At 40.1% G+C, this 20,396-nt stretch overlaps 1 protein-coding gene across 1 annotated transcript in view; it reads right to left on the reverse strand.

Annotated features, from left to right (window-relative positions):
- Positions 1-5,722: 5,722 nt before the first annotated feature.
- WDR49 (WD repeat domain 49) overlaps positions 5,723-20,396 on the reverse strand; it is a 68,800-nt gene continuing 54,126 nt past the window's right edge. The window contains exons 12-18 of the mRNA XM_024195593.1: positions 19,226-19,389; positions 18,096-18,283; positions 16,812-17,009; positions 14,168-14,364; positions 10,985-11,094; positions 9,886-10,032; positions 5,723-5,868 (exon numbers count right to left, since the gene is read on the reverse strand). Of these exons, the coding sequence (XP_024051361.1) occupies positions 5,723-5,868; positions 9,886-10,032; positions 10,985-11,094; positions 14,168-14,364; positions 16,812-17,009; positions 18,096-18,283; positions 19,226-19,389 (1,150 nt within the window). The remainder of the gene's footprint in view (positions 5,869-9,885; positions 10,033-10,984; positions 11,095-14,167; positions 14,365-16,811; positions 17,010-18,095; positions 18,284-19,225; positions 19,390-20,396) is intronic.

A 20,396-nucleotide genomic window follows, 5' to 3' on the forward strand; every position in this document is an offset into this window, starting at 1 on the left:
TGTAGCAGTTTATTGCAGCGTTTTCCCCTCTGAATGATTGGAACTGAAATCACATTATAAAAACCAGAATAGTGATTTAACTTCACACCATCACACTTGTCTGAGAAGTTATGATAAACAGCATCTAGCTCCTTTCCATAGTTCTACTGGTCAAGTTCTTTATCTCACCTATAAATTACACACCTAGTATAAAAGAAACTTGTTAACACTAGGAAATGTTACCTTTGATCTCTAATAGAATCTTATGTAAATCATCCCTTAAAGTAAACTGCTATACCTGAAAAGAGGTTTAATCTTGCTAAACAAAAACCTATATAAGAGTAGGTTAACGTGAATATTTAAAGATTGTTTGCAAGTATCATTCTGTGCAACTTTGGCATAATGTATGAAGTGTTCCCCTATTAAGTTCACTGTTTACCAGAGTTAGAAGTTATCCTTTAACAAGTCATAGGAAGGGAAAAGGAATGTCCTTTATTCTGTGCAGTCAGTTAAGTAACTGATCCGTTTAATTGATGCTAGCAACAATTATATACACAGAGCTGTATTACCACAACTGTACATAGTAAAAAATACCATGCTGTGCTTGATTTTATTTGGAATGGAATATACTATTCCAAATGGAGATGATCTGTAGCTGCAAAATATTAATCTGAATCTATACTTCTAACACCTTTAGATTTAGGGTGTTTGGATCTGGGATTTTGAATCAGTGTATTAAGATAACGGGGCTATTTGTACAATTCAGAACAGGGATGAGCTTTCAGACCCAAAAGTGTGTTTGAATCCAGGATTTTGGTGTGGGTCACTCTTGAATTCCAGGTCAAATATTTCTTTAGAAATGTAGCCTCATAATACAAATGTAAATTTGAATAGATCTGGCTTTATAAAGCACCCTTCAAGTCTTATCACAAAAACATTTTACTAAACAATGAATTAAATTCTGGCACCGTAATACAGCAGATATTACAAAACTTAAAATTAACTCACATGAAGCCCGAAATTCAATGGAATCCCTCCTGCTCAAGAGTTACGTTGGAATTGTTAAATTCCAGCTGTGCAAGCATCAAGGGCAGACAGAGGGAGGATACCTCTAGACGTCAGCATTGAGTATAAGCCTGAAGCATGTTAGGAAACTACAGGTTGGAATTTTCAAAGGAGTCTACGGGATCTCCCTTAGGCTGCTTTGAGCAATCTCAGCCTAAACCCCTAACTATCCATTTCAACTGTGCTACACTAAATTCATAATCCAAAGTCCACTGAAAATCACTGGATGTTTTCCATTGACTTTAATGGCTTTAAGCCCTAAAACGTTAAGTTGCAGAATTTTATTTTGAATTCAGTTACAATTACCCACTCCCATTCCTGCTGAAGTCACCGAAAGCATTTCCATTGATTTCAATGGAAATAAGAATCAGGCCCATATTTACTGCTCTGTCCTACCTTAAGACAGCTATAGCTAAAAGGAATTTGGATTAGGCAATAATACAAATACACACCTACATAATTTAAAAGATTTAGTTGTTTTATGCTAATAGCAACCAGGAATGCGTTTCCTGTTCCCAAAAGCAATTTAAAGAATTAATGCATATGCTTACCTGGAAAAACAGTTTCACCTCTCTCTCCACCCTTCACAGCAACACTATACTTAAAAACTGGTTTGCCTTGAAATGAAAAATAAAGAGCAACAAGGACAAGGACACTATTCTATGTTTATCATGAAAAGCAGCATGATTAATGTACCAAAACCCATAACAGGTGGCCACAAAGTATATTATGAAAATTTGTTTTTCTAAAATGTGTCAATATTAATTGGGATGTCTTGCCTGGTGTAAGAAATTAATGGAGAGAACTGTTTTTCAGTTTAATGGGATGACAGCATGACTCAGAAACGTGACCACTGTCCTAATGTGCCCTTCGGATCCTTTTAGTTTACCTTGAGAGAGTCTGCATTTGAAGCAGAACTATGGACTATGCTCCTGAATTGACCCATAGAAATAAAGGTTATTTTTTCCACATGGTTTCACCTGCAAATTGCAAATACATCAGACATTGTGGGTGTATATATTTTAAGCATAGCTGGGAGGGGAAAGGGGACAAAGGGTTACATGTGTTTAGCCCCAGCCTCAGAGCATTGGGAGGCTCTTGCCTCCACAAGGCGTGGTTCTGCCTGGAGTTCCCCATTGTGCTGGGGCAATGATTGGGGGAAGGCTCCTTATTCCATCCTCACACACACAGTTCAGAAGGGCTGGCACAATTTTAGCCTAAACAGTTTAGTGCAACAAGCAGTGATAAAATACTGTGACATTATAGAATAGATATAAGGAATACATGACAGTGTGGTGTAGAGGTTTTAGGGTGTGTCTACACTGCAATTAAAAGCCTGCGGCTGGCCCATGCCAGCTGACTTAAGCTTCTGGGGTCCAGGCAAAGGGGATGTTTAACTGCAGTGTAGACATTCAGGCTCAGGCTGGAGCCCGGACTCTAGGACTTTGCAAGTGTGGAGGGTCCCAGACCTAGGGCTGCAGCCCATGTCCGAATGTCTACACCACAATTAAACAGCCCCTTAGCCCAAGTCTGCTGGTGTGGGCTTGCCAGGGGTGTCTAATTGCAGTGTAGATGTACCCTTAGTCAGCCTGAGTATGGGATGGGCCCATCACAAGTTACGCAAGTCATCCCAAATGCATGCCAATCAAAAAATTGATAAAAATTCATAAAATACTACCCCCGTCAGACATTTGACATAGCCTGTATGTATTACAGAAATAGAATTTTAAGAAGTTTGAGAAACCATTTAGTGCCAATATTTATGATTTCTATAAAGCCAGGCTTCCTTAGTACAGCACCACAACTGCACAAGCTTTAGAGGAAGAATTGTATACATAACATATTGCCCAGCTTGCACCTCAGAGCCGCATGACTTTGAGACAAGGGTGGGAGGGCGTTGCCTTTCATTTCTAGAAGGCAAGAAGGAGCATTTCTATGGCAGATTGCTTTTTTTAAAAAAAATTTGGCTTCTGCTTGAAGCTAGTCAGTTCTGAAATTTAAGTAGAAATGAGATCAGAATAACGTTAATTCATGTTACTCAGCACCACACAGTTGACAGGGACAGTACCCTCTGCTCTACCAATGCTCTCAGCCTTGTTCACTTTTCCTTCAGCTTTTCATGAAACCACCTCCATGCCTTCATCCACATGGACCCCCATGCATGGTACAGCTCAAGCTCATCTGCAGTGCTGTTGCCCTGCCACAACCAAATTCATCTTGAAGACTCCTGCCATGGTGCTGATAGTGAATTAAGATGACCTGTATGTGAGGAGCATGTTGTGCCTGTTGCCTATATTCCTCCTCCATGGTCCACTGAGGGTGCTCACTCAAGGGTCCTCAGAGACCCATGTCCCTCTCCCTCCTGATTGTGGTTTTCCCAGGCTGCACAGTTCCCTACCTAAACTGTGCTATTCTCAGCAAGCCAGACTGCCTAAACAAGCTAGCGTCTGCACTTTACTTTCTCCCCAGAGGCTAAAAACTTATTGCCACAGTAATAAGTTACCAGATCTTTCTAAGCAAGCACATTTATTCTTAAGGTGTGAGCATTATAAAGAAAACATATGAAAACAATAAAAGAACCTACACGCACACAAAAAGTTTACCATAGATTACCCCCCAACTCCAATCTAGTTCTCTGATAGGTATCAGTGCTTCAAAACCCACAACTGGGTTTCCCCCATGGTTACAAGTTCATAACTGTCTCAGATTCAAAGCTACAATGAATAGCTCTGTCTTTCCTTTATACAGCTTGGGTCTTTGATCTTAATCTCTTGTAACAAGTAATCAGCAGACAATGGCCCACCCTTGAAGGCACAGCTTCAAAAGGCTGCGTTTCGGTGTAATTGGAGGTGGGGAATTTGCATTCACCACCACCTACAGATTCCCCAGGGAAACCACTGAACACACTTTGTCCCAAAAGTGCATTCTTGTGTGGTACATTGTTCAATATAGTCCTTTGAACACCCAGATCTCACATCGCATCCCCTCTCCCCCGAGGGGTTACATACAATCCCAGCCCACAATAAAACAAACCATTCATACATTCATTCATACAATGGACCCCAAAGATACTTAAAGTTAATCCAGTAAGGTCTCCCAAGGATATAGCAGGAAAATGCATATCTTTCACACGTTTCCTTTCCCCTAACCTCCGTGCACTTGTCTATCCTTACACTGTAAGCTCCTCAGAGCAGAGATCATGTTTCAGTGTTTGGAAAGCACCAAGCACATAGTGAGCACGACCATAAAAGCACAGTAAGTCATAATAATAATAATGTGGAATATGTGAAATGGCTGCGGGTAATTTTTTCATATTTTATAAAACGCCATACACATTTATGATGCTGTATAAATAACATGTAGGCAATGTTATAGTACAGTTAAATTGATCTTAGGCACTACTTGCTACAGTAAGTAAATAAGTGTCAGACAGAAAAGTGGGATTTTTTAATACACTGCTTCTCTTTAGAAATAAATTTACACTCAGGAACAAAATAAAGTTTACAAACACTCAAAAACAGGAGTAACAGTTCTTCTAGCTATAAAAGTGTTCTTGAAATTTATTCTTCACATTCAAGGTCTGTAGTTTAATTGTTTTGTATGCCTGTGCTTGACTTATTGGTGCAATTGTTCACTGACATTTATTTCCATATTGCCAAGGTGATCAAAAACAGCTCTGAAAGGAAGATGTTGAGTTAATTATACATATGCTGTATTTTTAAGTCTTTTTAGTTTTTATGTTATAATATGACTATTTATTAATGTCACTGCAGTGTTCTTATACAGCATATTTTGTTTCCTTTAAATCACTCTTACCATGAGTTTATCTAACACAGTGTTTCTCAAACAGGGGCCACCGCTTGTGTAGGGAAAGCCCCTGGCAGGCCGGGCCGGTTTGTTTACCTGCCCCGTCCGCAGGTCCGGCCGATTGCGGCTCCCACTGACCGCGCTTCACCGCTGCAGGCCAATGGGAGCTGCTGGAAATGGCGGCCAGTATGTCCCTGGACCTGCACCGCTTCCAGCAGCTCCCATTGGCCTGGAGCAGCGAACCGCGGCCAGTGGGAGCCGCGATTGACTGGACCTGCGGACGGGGCAGGTAAACAAACCGGCCTGGCCCGCCAGGGGCTTTCCCTACACAAGCGGCGGCCCCAGTTTGAGAAACACTGTTCTAACATGTTTTGAAATTCATAAGGAAAAAAACCTGGAGTTCCTCCTCCCAGTCAAAACTAGCGTTCTACCCCTTTAAATATTTATGCACATCAGTTTATTTACACACATGAATAGTCCTATTGAACTCAGTGGGGAAATCACATGTTTAACAGTTTGCAGGATTAAGCCTGCAAAATTACCCAAATTAGCAACCCTCTGCATGTGGAACGGCCAGTAACTTCAGGCAGATTTTTTCAGAAAGGCTGGTCCTGCAGACAAACATGCATGTAGTGCTCTGATTGACTCCCTGTTACTTCAATGAGATTTACATGAGTAAAGTTACTCACACTGAGTACCTGGTTGCAGGAAAAGGCCCTGTAAATACTGTGTAAGGAGCAGGCCCCAAGCAAATACTGGAAGATTTGACCCTAAAAGTAGGGCTTACTCTGTTAAACCGTTTGTGGCAAAGCCAGCTTCATTCTATATATCGCATTCTTTGCACTTATCTTCTTTGTAACAACAGGAAGGTTTATTTTTCTTTCATCTTTGCTTGCTTCTTATTTCTTTTCATCTTGCCTTCGTTGCACATTTGCTCACACAGTTGCCTTGTTTTTTGTTCACGGTCCAGAATTTCTTTTGGGAACAGGCTCTTCTCATCAAATATAGCTTTCAATGCTATAAAACAGGAATTAAATTCACATCAAAAATCAACTTTACTCATGTTTGGTAAGATGCACTGTTAAAAAGAAAGCCACTAGAGGAGGGGGCGGGGGGAAACAGAAACAAAACCAGAATAAATCTGAGAGAACAATACTGACTTTTTGCTTCCAGATCTGCTAAGAGAAGATTGTGGCTCTTTGGAAATTACTTTACATTTTGCTCTTCCTTTTTGGCTTAATCTGTACATTAAGCATTTAGGCCCAGATTCTGCAAAGGATGCCCTGTGGGTGGAATCCTGTGCCTACATAGTCTACTCATATGGAGTGCTCATTCTAGAATCTGCACCTTAAAATTCCAGTCTGCCTCTGAAGATATGAAGCTATGAATCCTCTAGCTGAGAGGGAGAAAGAACAGAGGTTGTTGTGGTTTTTAAAAACAAAAAAAAAAACACTGTTCTTTTAATTTATTTTAATCTCTTCACTGCTGTTAAAGGGTCATAAAAAGCTGAAATCAAATTATCCTGTATTGAAACAAAAGAATTTAAACTGCTAGTTGACTATCTGCATGACTGAGCAAGTGTATCCTACAATCATGTATTTGGGTGCACAGCTGTCTGGTTTTCAGGGATCTCTAGTCCAAGAACAAGGACCAAATTCTGCCCTCTGGTGTGTATATGTCCCTTCCATTAAAATCAACCCAAATGAAGCATTAAACAATATTTACTGAGTTGCTACCCTGATGCCTGAGAACATCTCTATGAGTAGCTCAGAGATAGGAGGCATACCTGGACCATTCCCATGGAAGAAGGGAGGCCCAAAGAATTCATTAACTTGATAAGGCGTTATATATTCCTGTGTTGTTACCCAGGTGATGCCTTGATCATTTTAAACTAATCAGAATATGTACCTGAGCTATTAAGATTGTGGATATGGCTTAATCATTACACATAGATGTATGTTTACTTGCATTTTAACAAGCTTTCTACATAGGGATTGAGCAATATTCCCAAATGACCGTTAACAGTGCAGAGACCATAAAAATAATCATAAGTGCACTAAAACTAACTGTGCACTGCTCATTACTTCTTAAGCAAGAAGCTGCATCCTTCATGCAGAGTAGGCGATAAGGAAGTACATGGCTCAAAGAATTAAGAGCATAATTTTCACAGGTGCTGAATATCAGCAGCTCACACTGACTTCATCTAGAGTCATGAGGCTTGAAGTCAATGGGAATCTCTCTATTGACTTCAGTGGGCTTTGGACAAGATCCTTAATGAATTTTAAATAATTTACCATATCCTGATATTAAACAGAACCAGAAACAAAGGGAAATGGAGAAAAGACTAATTAATACATTATCTGTGTTTAATACATAATTAACTTGTAATTTACTAATTGGCAAATTTCTGAAGAAATTAGAGAGCAGTTCTAAAATCATTCAGAATATATTTGGAGTTTACATTTATTATATCTAGGTATGTGACTGAGCGTGAATAATCTTGACTATGATTTGTTGTTATTAATACTTAGGGGAAACAATTGGGCATTTAGGTCCTGATCTAAAGGCCACTGAAGTCAATGGGAGTGTTTCCATTGGCTTCAATGGGTTTTGGAGCAGGATATCAAACAGAGTAAAGGTTAGACTTTGCAAGTGGATCCACACATGCAGACCTCTGCATGTGTGCAAATTCCCCACCTCACAGGGGTTTTGCGAGGATAAATACACTTTCAGGTTGTAAGGTGGTCAGATACAACAGTAGTGGGGGCTATATAAGTGCCTTGGACAGGCAGAATTCCCATGACATCAGTGGGACTCTGCAGAAGATCAATGGTGCGCTTGTGCACAGGCCTTAATTCAACAAGATAATCAAGCACATGCCTAACCTTAATGGAACTTCAATATGGCTACTAACGTGCTTACAGTAAGTCACTTGCTTAAGTACATGCAAGATAAGGCCTAACTGTTGACATTTTTAAAAAAATTCTCACCTTGATTTTGGTAACTGATAGCCCATAACTACTAATTGACACAAGCTGACTGACCCAACAAGAATCTATATTAAAGATCCATGTTTGGCTAATAGTTGCTTTCCCAGATTAGTGAGAAGCCATCACCACTTTATTATAAACTTTGATTTACTAAGTGTTATCTTTGTGACATTTGATTGTTAGTTTTATTATCTTTGTACCTACCTAATTACACCTAATTCAATTCTTGTTATTACACATTGGATTCCCCCTCTTTACTTTTTGTGTTTGTATGTTATTTTGGTTAATAGAATAGAATGTACATATCGAAGTGTAAAATCTGCTTCTTTAGTCTACGCATCAAGAATTTCAGTTGGATTAATGAGAAGAGGTTGGAATCAGTCACACATAAATAGAACCCTACTATTCCACACCTGAATCTTTCACAGGTGCAAGACAGAGAGACAAAGCGAGAGAGAGAAAGAGAGAGAGAACACCGGTGGGTTGGTAAACATACACTGAGAAAAAAAGATATTTTTGCCAGCTGGGAACAGGCACCTGACTAGTAAATGAAGTTCATGTGGCAATTAATCCAACTGCAAGATATAGATTACAGAAGCAATCTTTAAAATTAAAATGTAGACATGCAATGCCAAAATTTGGCCTTGCTGATTCAGCTGCAAAGGCTTTCATTTAATTGGTTCATCCCCCCGACACACACACACACTCTCTCAATGCTTTCCTCATACTTCTCAATTGATCCCTGCTATCTGGCTCACACAAACCTGACAGTACCTCACCTATAACCATAAATTATTGACATTAAAATAGCTAAATTTTGTAGATAAGCCTTATCAAATAAATAGTACAATGATGTGTTTTACAACAAGCCCTAAATGCTACAGGAGGATGGTTAGCAGTGATGTTTCAACATCAGGATTTCTGAAGGAGCAGCAGAAAGGAGAAGCATTAGGGAGTCATCAGGGAAAGTGCCAGAGAGAGTGCAGTCACAATAAACAATCAGACAAGCCAATTTTCTTTATGGATCAACATTTAAGCAGTTATATAAACCTTGTCAAAAAAGTTAGCTTGGTTTTGTGTCGGAGGGAAAAGTATAGGTTGGCAAGAGGTACAGACAACCCATATGTATTTTAAAGAACATTCCGATGTAATAGTTATTTTATTGAGGATTCATTTTGTGATTGTTTTGTAGGAATATGTAAAGCACAGTGTAATGGCCCAAGGGCACTCTGTAATGATAGAGTATAGCAGTAAATGTTTTCTCCAGTCAGCCTGGATAGAATTGCTCTGCACTTATCTTTTCACCATTTCCCTCCTTGTTTCATTGAATTTTTGGTTTTCATGAGTGCTTTTGCTATTGCCAGCCATCTGAAGATTCAGAAGTTGGGTGCGAAAAGCTGACTGAAGAATTGTCTCTTTCTGCCATTTCTCAAATGGGGCTACATCAGAGATGGCATTGTTCCTCATGCTTATCTGGAGACCCTCCTGCCCCATCTGTCACCTCCTGTCTTTTTTTGATTGTCAGTGGGAAGGAGACCAGTGTATGCTATGAAAATGTCCTTAAAGGGGGACTCCTCAGCATACTACCAGAAACATCCCACTTTATGGGGACACAAATCAGCTTAGCAGAAATTTACTGGTATTGCCCTCCAAATCTCTCTCTCACTGGGATCGGTTTGTCAAAACCTGTTAAAAATAGGATTGTTCTTTTCTGCCAAGAACAGAATCAGAAGTGAATGCTTCAGAGTAATCCTGTCTATGAACATTTAGGGCCTGATTCAAAACCTACTGAAGGAAAGACCTCCCATTGACATAGACTGCGGTTGACTTTGGATCAAGCCCTTACAAAATAAGAAGCTGTTCAAATAGGATTATGTGTCCTGCTGCTGTGTTGAAGCCCCAGATCAGCAACTAAGCAATAAATCTTAGAGTTCTCTATTACCTTCATCTTATTTTCGCACAGATGGCAAAAGCTAGTGACCTTTATTTTTGCCTTTCTGTACTGAAAGCTGGAGTGATGCGAATATAATCAAGGTCTACTTACTTTCTGAAAGAGTAGGGAGCTTCAGATTTTCAGGGCACTTCTCCTCAGTCATTTCCCCGAAGTATTTGTCAGGGTTTAGAACAAAGTCAGGCTTGTTCATTTCAACAACTGCCTCGAGGGCTCCAATATTTAATGACCTAAAAGTTCCTTTAAAATAGCAGGATGATTGAAAAACCAGAATTAATTCCACATAACAGCCCAATTGTATTTCTAAGATAAGGTAATTTTTCTTGTCTATCTTCATTCATATTACTGCACTTGTGCTGCTATAATACTCAGAGACAAGAAACATTCAGCTCTGTAAACACAGCTGTACAGATTAAATCCACGATCATTTTTATTTGAAACAACCAGAGAAAGCTCAGGATTGTTGGTTCTTAGCTAAGAATTTAAGGGGGGAAAAAAACACCCAGTTTTCACTTGGAAGTGACACTTTTCACAAGTAAATTTGGATACTCTCCAATTTCTTCTCTGTAATACATAACATCCTCCAGAAAATACAGAGTAAAAATAGTTTTGCTTACCTATTTAAATAAAACCAAAGAAAATGGATCAGGTTTCTAAAGATAATTAACAATGTTAAGGGCCACCCAATGAGTCCATACTGTGAAATTGCAAATGCTAAAACATTTTCAATTATTTCTTAAATATGTAATTCAATGTAATTTGAAGCAAACTACATTTGCACTTGATAAAATTAGATAATATTTATGTAGCACATCTCAGCCAAATCAATGGTGCCCCAACCTCCTTTACGCTGCATTGGCCATATTTGAAAGTAGGGATGTCTAACGTACACCTGTAAGAAATGAATGTGCCACCACCCACAAATCATGTAGCTCATTGAGTTCACTGCAAATTGGACCTATATGTCTCCACCTGGATTCTTTCTGCAGGAGAGCAGGTCTTAGTGCAGACATCTATTGTAAGATGGCCCAAGGAAGAGACTAGAACCGTTATTAACTCCCTATCAGTAAAAATAACTCCATTACCTTTGGTTCTGGCTCAGACTTGCTCCCCAGGAAAGACCCCGTAAGATTCTGTACTTACAGATATGCAAGATAACTACTGAGGTTGTGAAGTCAAAATGGCTGTTTACCAGTGGAGTTTTGCATGGTCTTCCCATTGAAGAACTTATGTTTCTTTCCTTTCTGGATTTTGCTTTCTTTGTATTTTTTACCCAATATTGTGTTTTCCCATGGACTGAACCTAGGAAGATACAAATGACTCTTTTTGGCCAAAATTTAAAATCAAAAACAAAATGATAGGCATCTATTTTGTCTCCTCCTGCAGTTTCTATTTTTATCCTTTGCCTGGCATATGTTATCATGCATTCAAAGGGTCACATCTTTCTGTGCCCATATATGCTGATTGTCAGAATATAGCGCATGTGTATAGCTCCATATGGCTTTTGTTTCAGTAACCATATGCTACATGACTACATATAATCTTATAGGGCCTGATTAGAAGTCTATTGAAATCAATAGAAAGGCTCCCATTGACTTCAATGGGTGTTGGATTGGGCCCATAGTCATTTTTATTATTCATGTGTAAAATGACTATCTAATGATTGCAAAAATCTCTTTGTAGTGAATGAGAGACGTTTTCTTTCACTAAGATCCTATGAGAGAAAGCACTTTTAGGCCATTTACCAAGACTCCGATCCATCCTCCTAGACTGAGAGTAAGCTCTTTTCCTTGTGACTATAACTGGGCAGAGAAAGGTCATTCTGTTTCGCAGAGGATTTCAAAATTTGGAACAAAACCCCGAAATTTTGAAGTTCTCTGAAAAAGGGAGTGTAGTACCAGCTCTGGGGCCTTGTAGCCTACCCAGAGCTATAGACCTGGAGCCCCAGGCTGCCAAGGAACTGGGCCAATGGGCTAGCAGGAAATTTGGCAGACAGGTTTTCATTGGAACTTTGGCCAAAATCAAACCCTCTCTGTGAAACGTTTTGATTCTCTCAAATCAGAATATTTTGAGAAAATAATGTTTTGTTGGATTTTTTATGACCAGCACTACTTTCCATCCAGACTCACTGTCATTCTATTAAAAAATAATAAATATGATTAACCTACTACCCGAGCTACAGCCTCATGATATTATAGGTCTACAAAGAGAATGTGCTGTAAAGGAGTGTCACTGTTCCTTTAATGCTTTGGAACCACATCAAGATGTTCTAGTAATAAGTACTAAGAGGCCCCACTTCTGATGCATCTGGCCCTGACTGAGGATGTAATGGCTCCCAAGACTACATACTAGTGAAATATTTACTAGAGTACACAGACGCCATTCTCCTTTCTCATATGCTTGTATAGAGGTATTAGAATTGGAACAATTCCACCTCTTTGTCTTCAGGTGCTTCTGAAAAAAATCAGCTCTCTCTCAAGAGAAGTCTACTAAACCACCTGTTCTGCTCCAGGGTAGAAGGGAAATCTGGCGTTTCTCCAAGCACACATTTAGTATGTTTCTGAAAATAGCAGAATCTGCAATCTTACTGAACCCAGAGATTTTGCTGGGGAGCATTTGGAGCATGCTTAAGGCAAGGTATGTTCTCATTGTTATACTGCAGTGGTTCAACTTTGATTATTTTTTAGCAGTTTTTTTCATTTTCTATGAAAATATTAAAACCTGTGGATTTTGGGCCTGATTCAGATGTCATTTACCACAAAGTAAATCAGGAGCTACTGTACTGAAATCACTGGAATTGCTCTAAGATTAGAACGAGATCCGTTATATTTAAAGCTGCTGCTCACCACAATAAATACTTATCACTTGCTCTTTAATCTTTAAGAACGTACTGCTATGCTCTGCACAAACAATCTTATCTATCACAAAAATGCTGTTAATTTTAATCCATTTTGTTCATACTTTGTTGACGTTATCTGACATTTCTAATAATCTCATGTAAGAATATAACCTTTTAAAACCTTTTATTAATGTAAATGTTTCATGCTATTACATTCAGGAAATTATTTAAGCCAAAAAAGGACTTGTGTACAGTTTAATTTTACTGCTCTTATGCCTTGACACAGTCCATGTTACAAAGAGTCATTAAAGTTTTAAACATTTAGGAGTACATTGTATTTTCTCAGAGATATAGACCTAACTACTTGAGCATTAAGAACAAATATAAACCCTCGGAATGGGAGGTAATGAATTGCATGCTTATTATGGTTATGATAGAAGGAACAGTGTAGTCTAAAAATATATCACTAAAGCAGCATAAAATTTGTCAGGAAGTAATTCAATTACAGAGAGTTTTAAAATGCTTAACAAACTAACACATACCACGCTAGGGCTCATTTATAGGAAAGAAGCATGGCCTAGTGCGGTGTTTCCCAATCTTGGGACACCACTTGTGTAGGGAAAGCCCCTGGTGGGCCGGGTCAGTTTGTGTACTTGCCGCGTCCGCAGGTTCGGCCAATCGCGGCTCCCACTGGCCGCGGTTCGCTGCTCCAGGCCAATGGGGGCTGCGGGAAGCAGTGGCCAGCACGTCCCTCGGCCCACACTGCTTCCAGCAGCTCCCATTGGCCTGGAGCAGCGAACCGCAGCCAGTGGGAGCTGCGATCGGCCGGACCTGCGGACGTGGCAGGTAAACAAACCGGCCCAGCCCGCCAGGGACACAAGCGGCGTCCCAAGTTTGGGAAACACTGGCCTAGTGAATTAAGCATTGACTTGGACTCAGGACACCTGAGTCCTGCTTCCAGCTCTTCCACTGGCCTGCTGTGTCAGTTCACTTCTCTGTCTCACTTATAAAGTATATAAAACAGTAATATAATGGGGGGAAAATAGAAAGTATAATCAAACTTAACCCCTTCATAAAGCATTCTGAGATCTACTGACGAACAGAAAGAGCTAGGTGGTATTATAACATAGGGGCACTCCAGGAGGAATTCTGTGCAGAGACACTGAGGCTCTGTCCCTTCAAAGGGTACGTGATTTTCTGACAGAAAAAACACTTTTGCAAAATTGACATTTTCTGTGGGGAAATTTCGATTTTGCCCCCCAAAAAATTTGATTTTCCATCGGGCAACAAACCACAATGAAACATTTCAATTTTGGGAATGTAGAAATATTTCATTTTGATCAAAAATGAAGAAATAAAACATTTCAAAAATTCCAAATAAAAATGGTTTGGAATTTCTGTTCCACAATAAATAAATAAGTAAACACATACAAAACAAAAAGCAACTTTTTTTGTCTCGATTTGGATGAAAACAAACTTTTAAAAAAAATATGCCAAAGCCTGCCATTGCAAACCCCCTTTTGATAAATGACTTACATGTTTACAGATTCCTCTTTGTCTTCCATACCAAGTATAGCTCGTTCCGGGGGTTTAGGAGATGGCTCTCCTCCAAGAACAGGGGCTTCTTTTTTCTTTAGAACGTCATCTTTTTCTTCCCTTTGGCCCACATTTTCATCTTGATTTTGCTCTCCTTTGGGGTGGGAAGGAGTATTTTCAATTCGCCAGTGCTCTTCCTAATAAGCAGACCAGAAAGCATTTTAAAGCGCTCAGAATTAGAAATATTTATTACTTTTTTTTTAAACCCCTTTCATATAGAAGTACCCCCAGATGCAAAGTTTTAAAATGGGTATTGGTTTTCATTATTTTCCTGCATACTTATGTGAGCAACTGGTCCCCTGGACCCAGATCCATATTATTTACATTATAGTACCTCATAGAGAAGTGATGAGCAACCTGCGGCTCGTCAGGGTAATCCGCTAGCAGGCTGCCAGTTAGTTTACATTTGCAGAGCCGCCCGCAGCTCCCAGTGGCTGCGGTTCATCATTCCAGGCCAATGGGAGTGGTGGCCAGCACGTCCCTGTGGCCTGCACCGCTTCCCGCAGCTCCCATTGGCCGGGAACGGCAACCGTGACCACTGGGAGCTGCGGGCAGCCATGCAAATGTAAACAAACTGTCTGGCGGCCTGCCAGCAGATTACCCTGACAGGCCGCGTGTGGCTCATGGGCCACAGGTTGCCCATGGGCCACAGGTTGCCCATCACTGTCAGAGGCTACACCCAAGATTAGAGTCCCCATTGTGCTAGGCACTGTATAAACACAGAGACTGAGACAAACACAAGACCCTGCCTTGAAAAACTAAGAATTTGAGCTAGTTCAACAAATTCCCCCCCCCACACCCACCAAAAATATAGTGTAGTTTCTTGTGAAAATAATATATACTTTGATTAAATGTTTCACATTGCTGATCAGAAAAATTGAAGACTTTCATAGCAACGTCAGATAATTTCTATTAAAAATATCAGTTTTCTGTTTCAGCATTTCTGATTTGAAACTTTTTCAGAATTTTTCATTTCTCAAAAAATTCTGATATTTTGACTCTCTGTTCTTATTTGGAACAAAAACTAATTTCAAAAAGCCACAATTTCCCCCAAAAGGGATAAATCCATTTTCCTAGCACCTCTACTAACAAACTTAACAGAAGCTGGTAACATTTTTAATGTTTTAGGCAGTGAAGGAATGAGTGACTATGATGGGGTGGATAAACCCCATACTCGAGAGTTAAGGACACAGGAACAACTCTGGCCCCAGAAAGCCCCACCCCCATAGCCCTGCTCCAGTTGGAGGAGGGACTCAAAAGGGAGTGTCTTCAGCACAGCAGGGTGGCAGGCAGAAAGAGGCAGAGCTGCACTCAACTGCTGCAGAGGGACTACACCAGGGAGGCCTCCTCATGGGGATAGCTTCTGAACAGAGCCAGGAATCCCTAGCCTGCTGAGATCCCCAGATTGCCAAGGACAGGTGCCAGTCATGATGCACCCGGATGGTGGGAGCAGAGCAGTAGGAAGGGACGCAGAGGACAGTGTTCACTGGACCACAGGTAGCAGATTCCTGCTTTATAGTGCTCAAGAGGACCTGGGTGGGAAATCCGGTGGAGTGGGAGGACCCAGGTTCCCCTACCCCCATATCACTAGGTGGACTCTTACCACTAGGTGGGGAGGCTCGCCCCACTCATAGTGACTAAATATGATACATTAAATTATTATTTATTCTTATTAGAGCTATGATGGTTTCACAATGTTACATCTGTTCTTCTTAGAAAACATGTCTCCATGATTCAGATAGTATCTACTGGAGCTGAAACATGGCTTCAGGAGTAGTAGTAGGTAAGAAAAAGTCAGCGGTGACTAAAGCTGGACAGTAAACGATTTTCCTGCCCTACAAAAGTTTTCCAAATCAGGCAGAGCAGGGACTTGAATCTGGGTCATCCTAACCACTTTCTCTCTAGCCCATTGGTACAAAGTTGTGCAGCTTCAAGAGAAGAGGTTGAGAGAAGCCTAACATAGAATAGCCAGTAGCCTATGGTTTAAGTCAGTCACCTGTGCTGTGCATACCCAGGTTCAAATCCCTGCTCTAAATCAGCTATTGGGAGGAGGGGAGTATCTTTCTCTCTTGTTTTGACCAGAAGTTCCACCCTGGACTTAAGAAGCCTTCCCCAATAAAAGTTTTGTCAGAAACAATTACATTTCCATGAAATGTTTTATCATTTTCCAACTAAAAACCATTTTGTCAGGAAATTCCTGGCCAGCTCCAGTAGTGACTCAATCTTTGCCCAAAACTTGAGTGAGACTGAAACCAAGCATTCTGAACTTAAATAAAAAGTGTGGATAACTTCCTAGCCACATGTATGTTTTCATTTGCATTCGATTTTCCCAGACAAGAATTCAAGTAGAAATGCCAAAATCTAAAGAGAAAATCTGTTCAAGATATTTCTGCTATGTCCTGCACAGAAATAGCAAACATGGTTAAACTGAATGGCAGACCCCCACAGGACTGCTCTGGCAGTACAGAAGCTGATGTGAAGGACCAGCAGTGAAGCAGTTAATTAAAAAGTCATCTCTCTGGAAGTGAAGCATTCTGTGTCAGCCAGCACTACCCATAAGAGTTGCTAAGAGAAGTGTTTCTACCTGGCCAAATATTCCAATTGTTGTACCATACACATCACTAAGAACAACACTGCAGTCTGAAGAGGAGGAGAGGATGAGCAGGCAACTGCTTCGCACACAGGTCTCCAGATAAGTAACACAGTCATCGTGTGGCTGAAACGATCTTATCAGGGGAGGTGGCTGGGTTACTTTGTTCTCACTGGAACCAAGGCAGTAGTCCTGGTGAAAAGGAAATGGCAGTTATCTGAGGAAGGGGGATATTTTGGATCTGGAGATCTTCTGAGCAGGGTCCACAGCGTGCTGTGTGTGATAGATGGAGGGGCAAACCCCGCCCTTGAAGGAAAGATGGGAGCAAATCTCTCTAAGATTTTCTTCCCCCTGGGTTTTAAAGAAAAATGTGACACTTCTGACATCAGGCTTTGTATTAGGTGCATGGCTATAGGCACCCCAGGTCTGATCCAGCACCCACTGAAATCAATGGAAAGACTCCCACTGACTTCAATGGGTACTTTAGGCCCCAAGTTTGAAAATGTTGGTCAATCTTTTTCCTTTGTTAGAAAATAGGTAAAACCCAACTTATTTGCAAGCTAAATATGAGTCAACAGTGTGATGCTGTTGCAAAAAAAGCAAACATGATTCTGGGATGTATTAACAGGTGTGTTGTTGTGAGCAAGACACGAGAAGTCATTCTTCCGCTCTACTCTGCTCTGGTTAGGCCTCAGCTGGAGTATTGTGTCCAGTTTTGGGCACTGCATTTCAAGAAAGATGTGGAGAAATTGGAAAGGGTCCAGAGAAGAGCAACAAGAATGATTAAAGGTCTTGAGAACATGACCTATGAAGGAAGGCTGAAAGAATTGGGTTTGTTTAGTTTGGAAAAGAGAAGACTGAGAGGGGACATGATAGCAGTTTTCAGGTATCTAAAAGGGTGTCATAAGGAGGAGGGAGAAAACTTGTTCACCTTAGCCTCTAAGGATAGAACAAGAAGCAATGGGCTTAAACTGCAGCAAGGGAGGTCTAGGTTGGACATTAGGAAAAAGTTCCTAACTGTCAGGGTAGTTAAACACTGGAATAAATTGCCTAGGGAGGTTGTGGAATCTCCATCTCTGGAGATATTTAAGAGTAGGTTAGATAAATGTCTATCAGGGATGGTCTAGACAGTATTTGGTCCTGCCATGCGGGCAGGGGACTGGACTCGATGACCTCTCGAGGTCCCTTCCAGTCCTAGAATCTATGAATCTATGAATCTATCCCAACAAACTGGGCACATGAGAAATACAAAAAGAGAGGCAAATATTTTCCTTGTACCTGTATATTCCATATTTTCACCCATCCAGCTAGATCCCCCGTTATGAGGTATTGACTCATTTTATCAATGGTCATGATAATGGATCCAGCTCTACTGTGGGCTTCAAACTCTGCCATGAGCTGGCTTTTCAAGGTATTCCAAAACCTAACATAGCCAGCACCTCCACATGACACTAAGTTTGCTCCACCTAAAACACAGAAATGTGGCTGAATAAGCAGAAAGAATCATCAGCTTTCATTATTACAAGCAATTCTCTGTTATGCCTGAACCCGTATTTTTATTTTTGTCACTGTTTTAATATTGTGCAGAGCACCTTGACACAGTAAACTCCAGTCACATGAAATATGTTTTACTCAACAGATATTTGAGGTATGCAGTTCAGAACAATACTGACAAAACAAAGTCTAGTACTAGAAACACTCTTTAGAAACCTGTTGTTAACCTTTTTCATGAATATTGTGATACACTGTAATCTTTATGTAACTGGTTTTCTTTACCTTTCTTTCAAAAGGAACCCTGGTCAATCAATTTATGTTATAGATACAGAAAAAAACCCCTAAATAGTGCTTTTAATAACAGATTTCCAGATAGTTTCAGATCAATCTGCAGACGCTTTCCAATTGGCTTTGCAAATATATGATGTTGACTCAGAAAATGCCTGGTTAAAGCAGCAAAAGTTATAATTTATGTTCTTAAAGGCAGAGCTGCATATACCAGTGCGAAACCAAATTCTGCCATGACTTGCATCTAGTGCAAGCTCGTTGAAATTAAGTGGAACTGCAGGGGGTATAAATCAATACCCAGTTTGGATCTCTGTATGTAGACAGGCTTCAGATACAGACCCGTTCTGCTGGATTATTTAAATTTACTCTCAATATGAGTTTTGGGCAAATTAATTCAGATGACAATGAGAATGGATGCAAAACAAAAGAACATTGTTTGAAGAATATTCTAACATGCTATAGGAGAAATATTGTAAGGTCTTTTTTGAGGGGCAAGAAGGAAAGGAAACTGTGAAAGCAATAATCAGTTATCACTATTAATAATGAGCTTTTCCAAGTACTGTTGTTCAGTATGGGCAAAGTAAGCAGAGCCATGATTCTACTGTGTAGAAATTACTTTACGGTACCTGTCACTGAAATATTCTTTCTAGCTTCTAGGAACAGAAGCTTAGTAATAGCATCGTTGCACTCAGTGTCAGTGTCATAGAAGTCAGCTACAGACATTGTATGTCTTCTAGAGGACATTCTTCGAGCAGAACTAAGTTGCTGTTGTAGTAACAGAGTATCTGTAAGAGACGTTCCGTATTATAAAAGGGATTTATGTGTATAAGTAGACATGTCAAAAACACTTGGCATCTGATTTTTTTCAAGTTTTTTTATCTGTTACTTTATGAATTCAAGCTAAATCTTTCGGCTGTTCATGCTATTAAAACTATTTATGTGAGCCAAATTCTGCCACCCTTACTCTTGGTGAGCAGTATCTTATCCTGCAAGCTGCCCTTTAGATTTCAATAGCACTATTCACAGAATAAGGTTTTTACTCAGCAGTAGAAATGGTGGATTCTGGCTCTATGAGATTTCCAGTCTCCTCTTTAATGAGCACAAAATATATTAACTAGCTCATTTTCTATTGCCAGCAGCTGGATCAATGAGTTACATACATAATTTGTATTATGAACAAATACCTATTTGAAGAGAAGCTTTCCCCAATTATGGGGGCCAGATCCTCAGAGGGTATAAAATGACATAGCTCTATTCATGTCAGTGCAGATGTGCCAGTTTACACTGTCTGAACATCTGACCTATGATCTCTGCGGAATGTTTACTGAACAGCAGGACCATTAAGGGTCACTTAGCTGTAATATGATCTGCACTGCCTGGACCAGATCTTCATCTGATTAAAGTCAGCGTGTTTCAATGCAGCTATGCCAATTTACATCAGTTTAAGATCTGCTCCTTTGGGGTTTAGACCCTTTAAAGATCAGAAAGCTCATATAATGGTAGTTCCTTTGCCATATCTACTGTATTCACAATATTTTAAGCATTCTCACTCTGAAGTGTCTTGCTCATTATAAAGGGACACTCCATCAGCTATTCCTGATGAGTAGTGTATGTGCAAATAAGAAATGAATTTCAAGACGTGATATATATATATCAGTATTTATTCCCTCCACAAAACTTGGAGGAAACCTAAGGAAGTCTAAATAAGAACTATAGAAGGTTTTTTCCAAGCCATTTTCCTTATGCTCAGATGCGTGCTGCCATAAAATGTACTACAGATTACAGTGGGGAATAATT

This window comes from Terrapene carolina, unplaced genomic scaffold (assembly GCF_002925995.2).
Source record: "Terrapene carolina triunguis isolate 2854851 unplaced genomic scaffold, T_m_triunguis-2.0 Scaffold88, whole genome shotgun sequence".
NCBI classification, from domain to species: domain Eukaryota; kingdom Metazoa; phylum Chordata; order Testudines; family Emydidae; genus Terrapene; species Terrapene triunguis.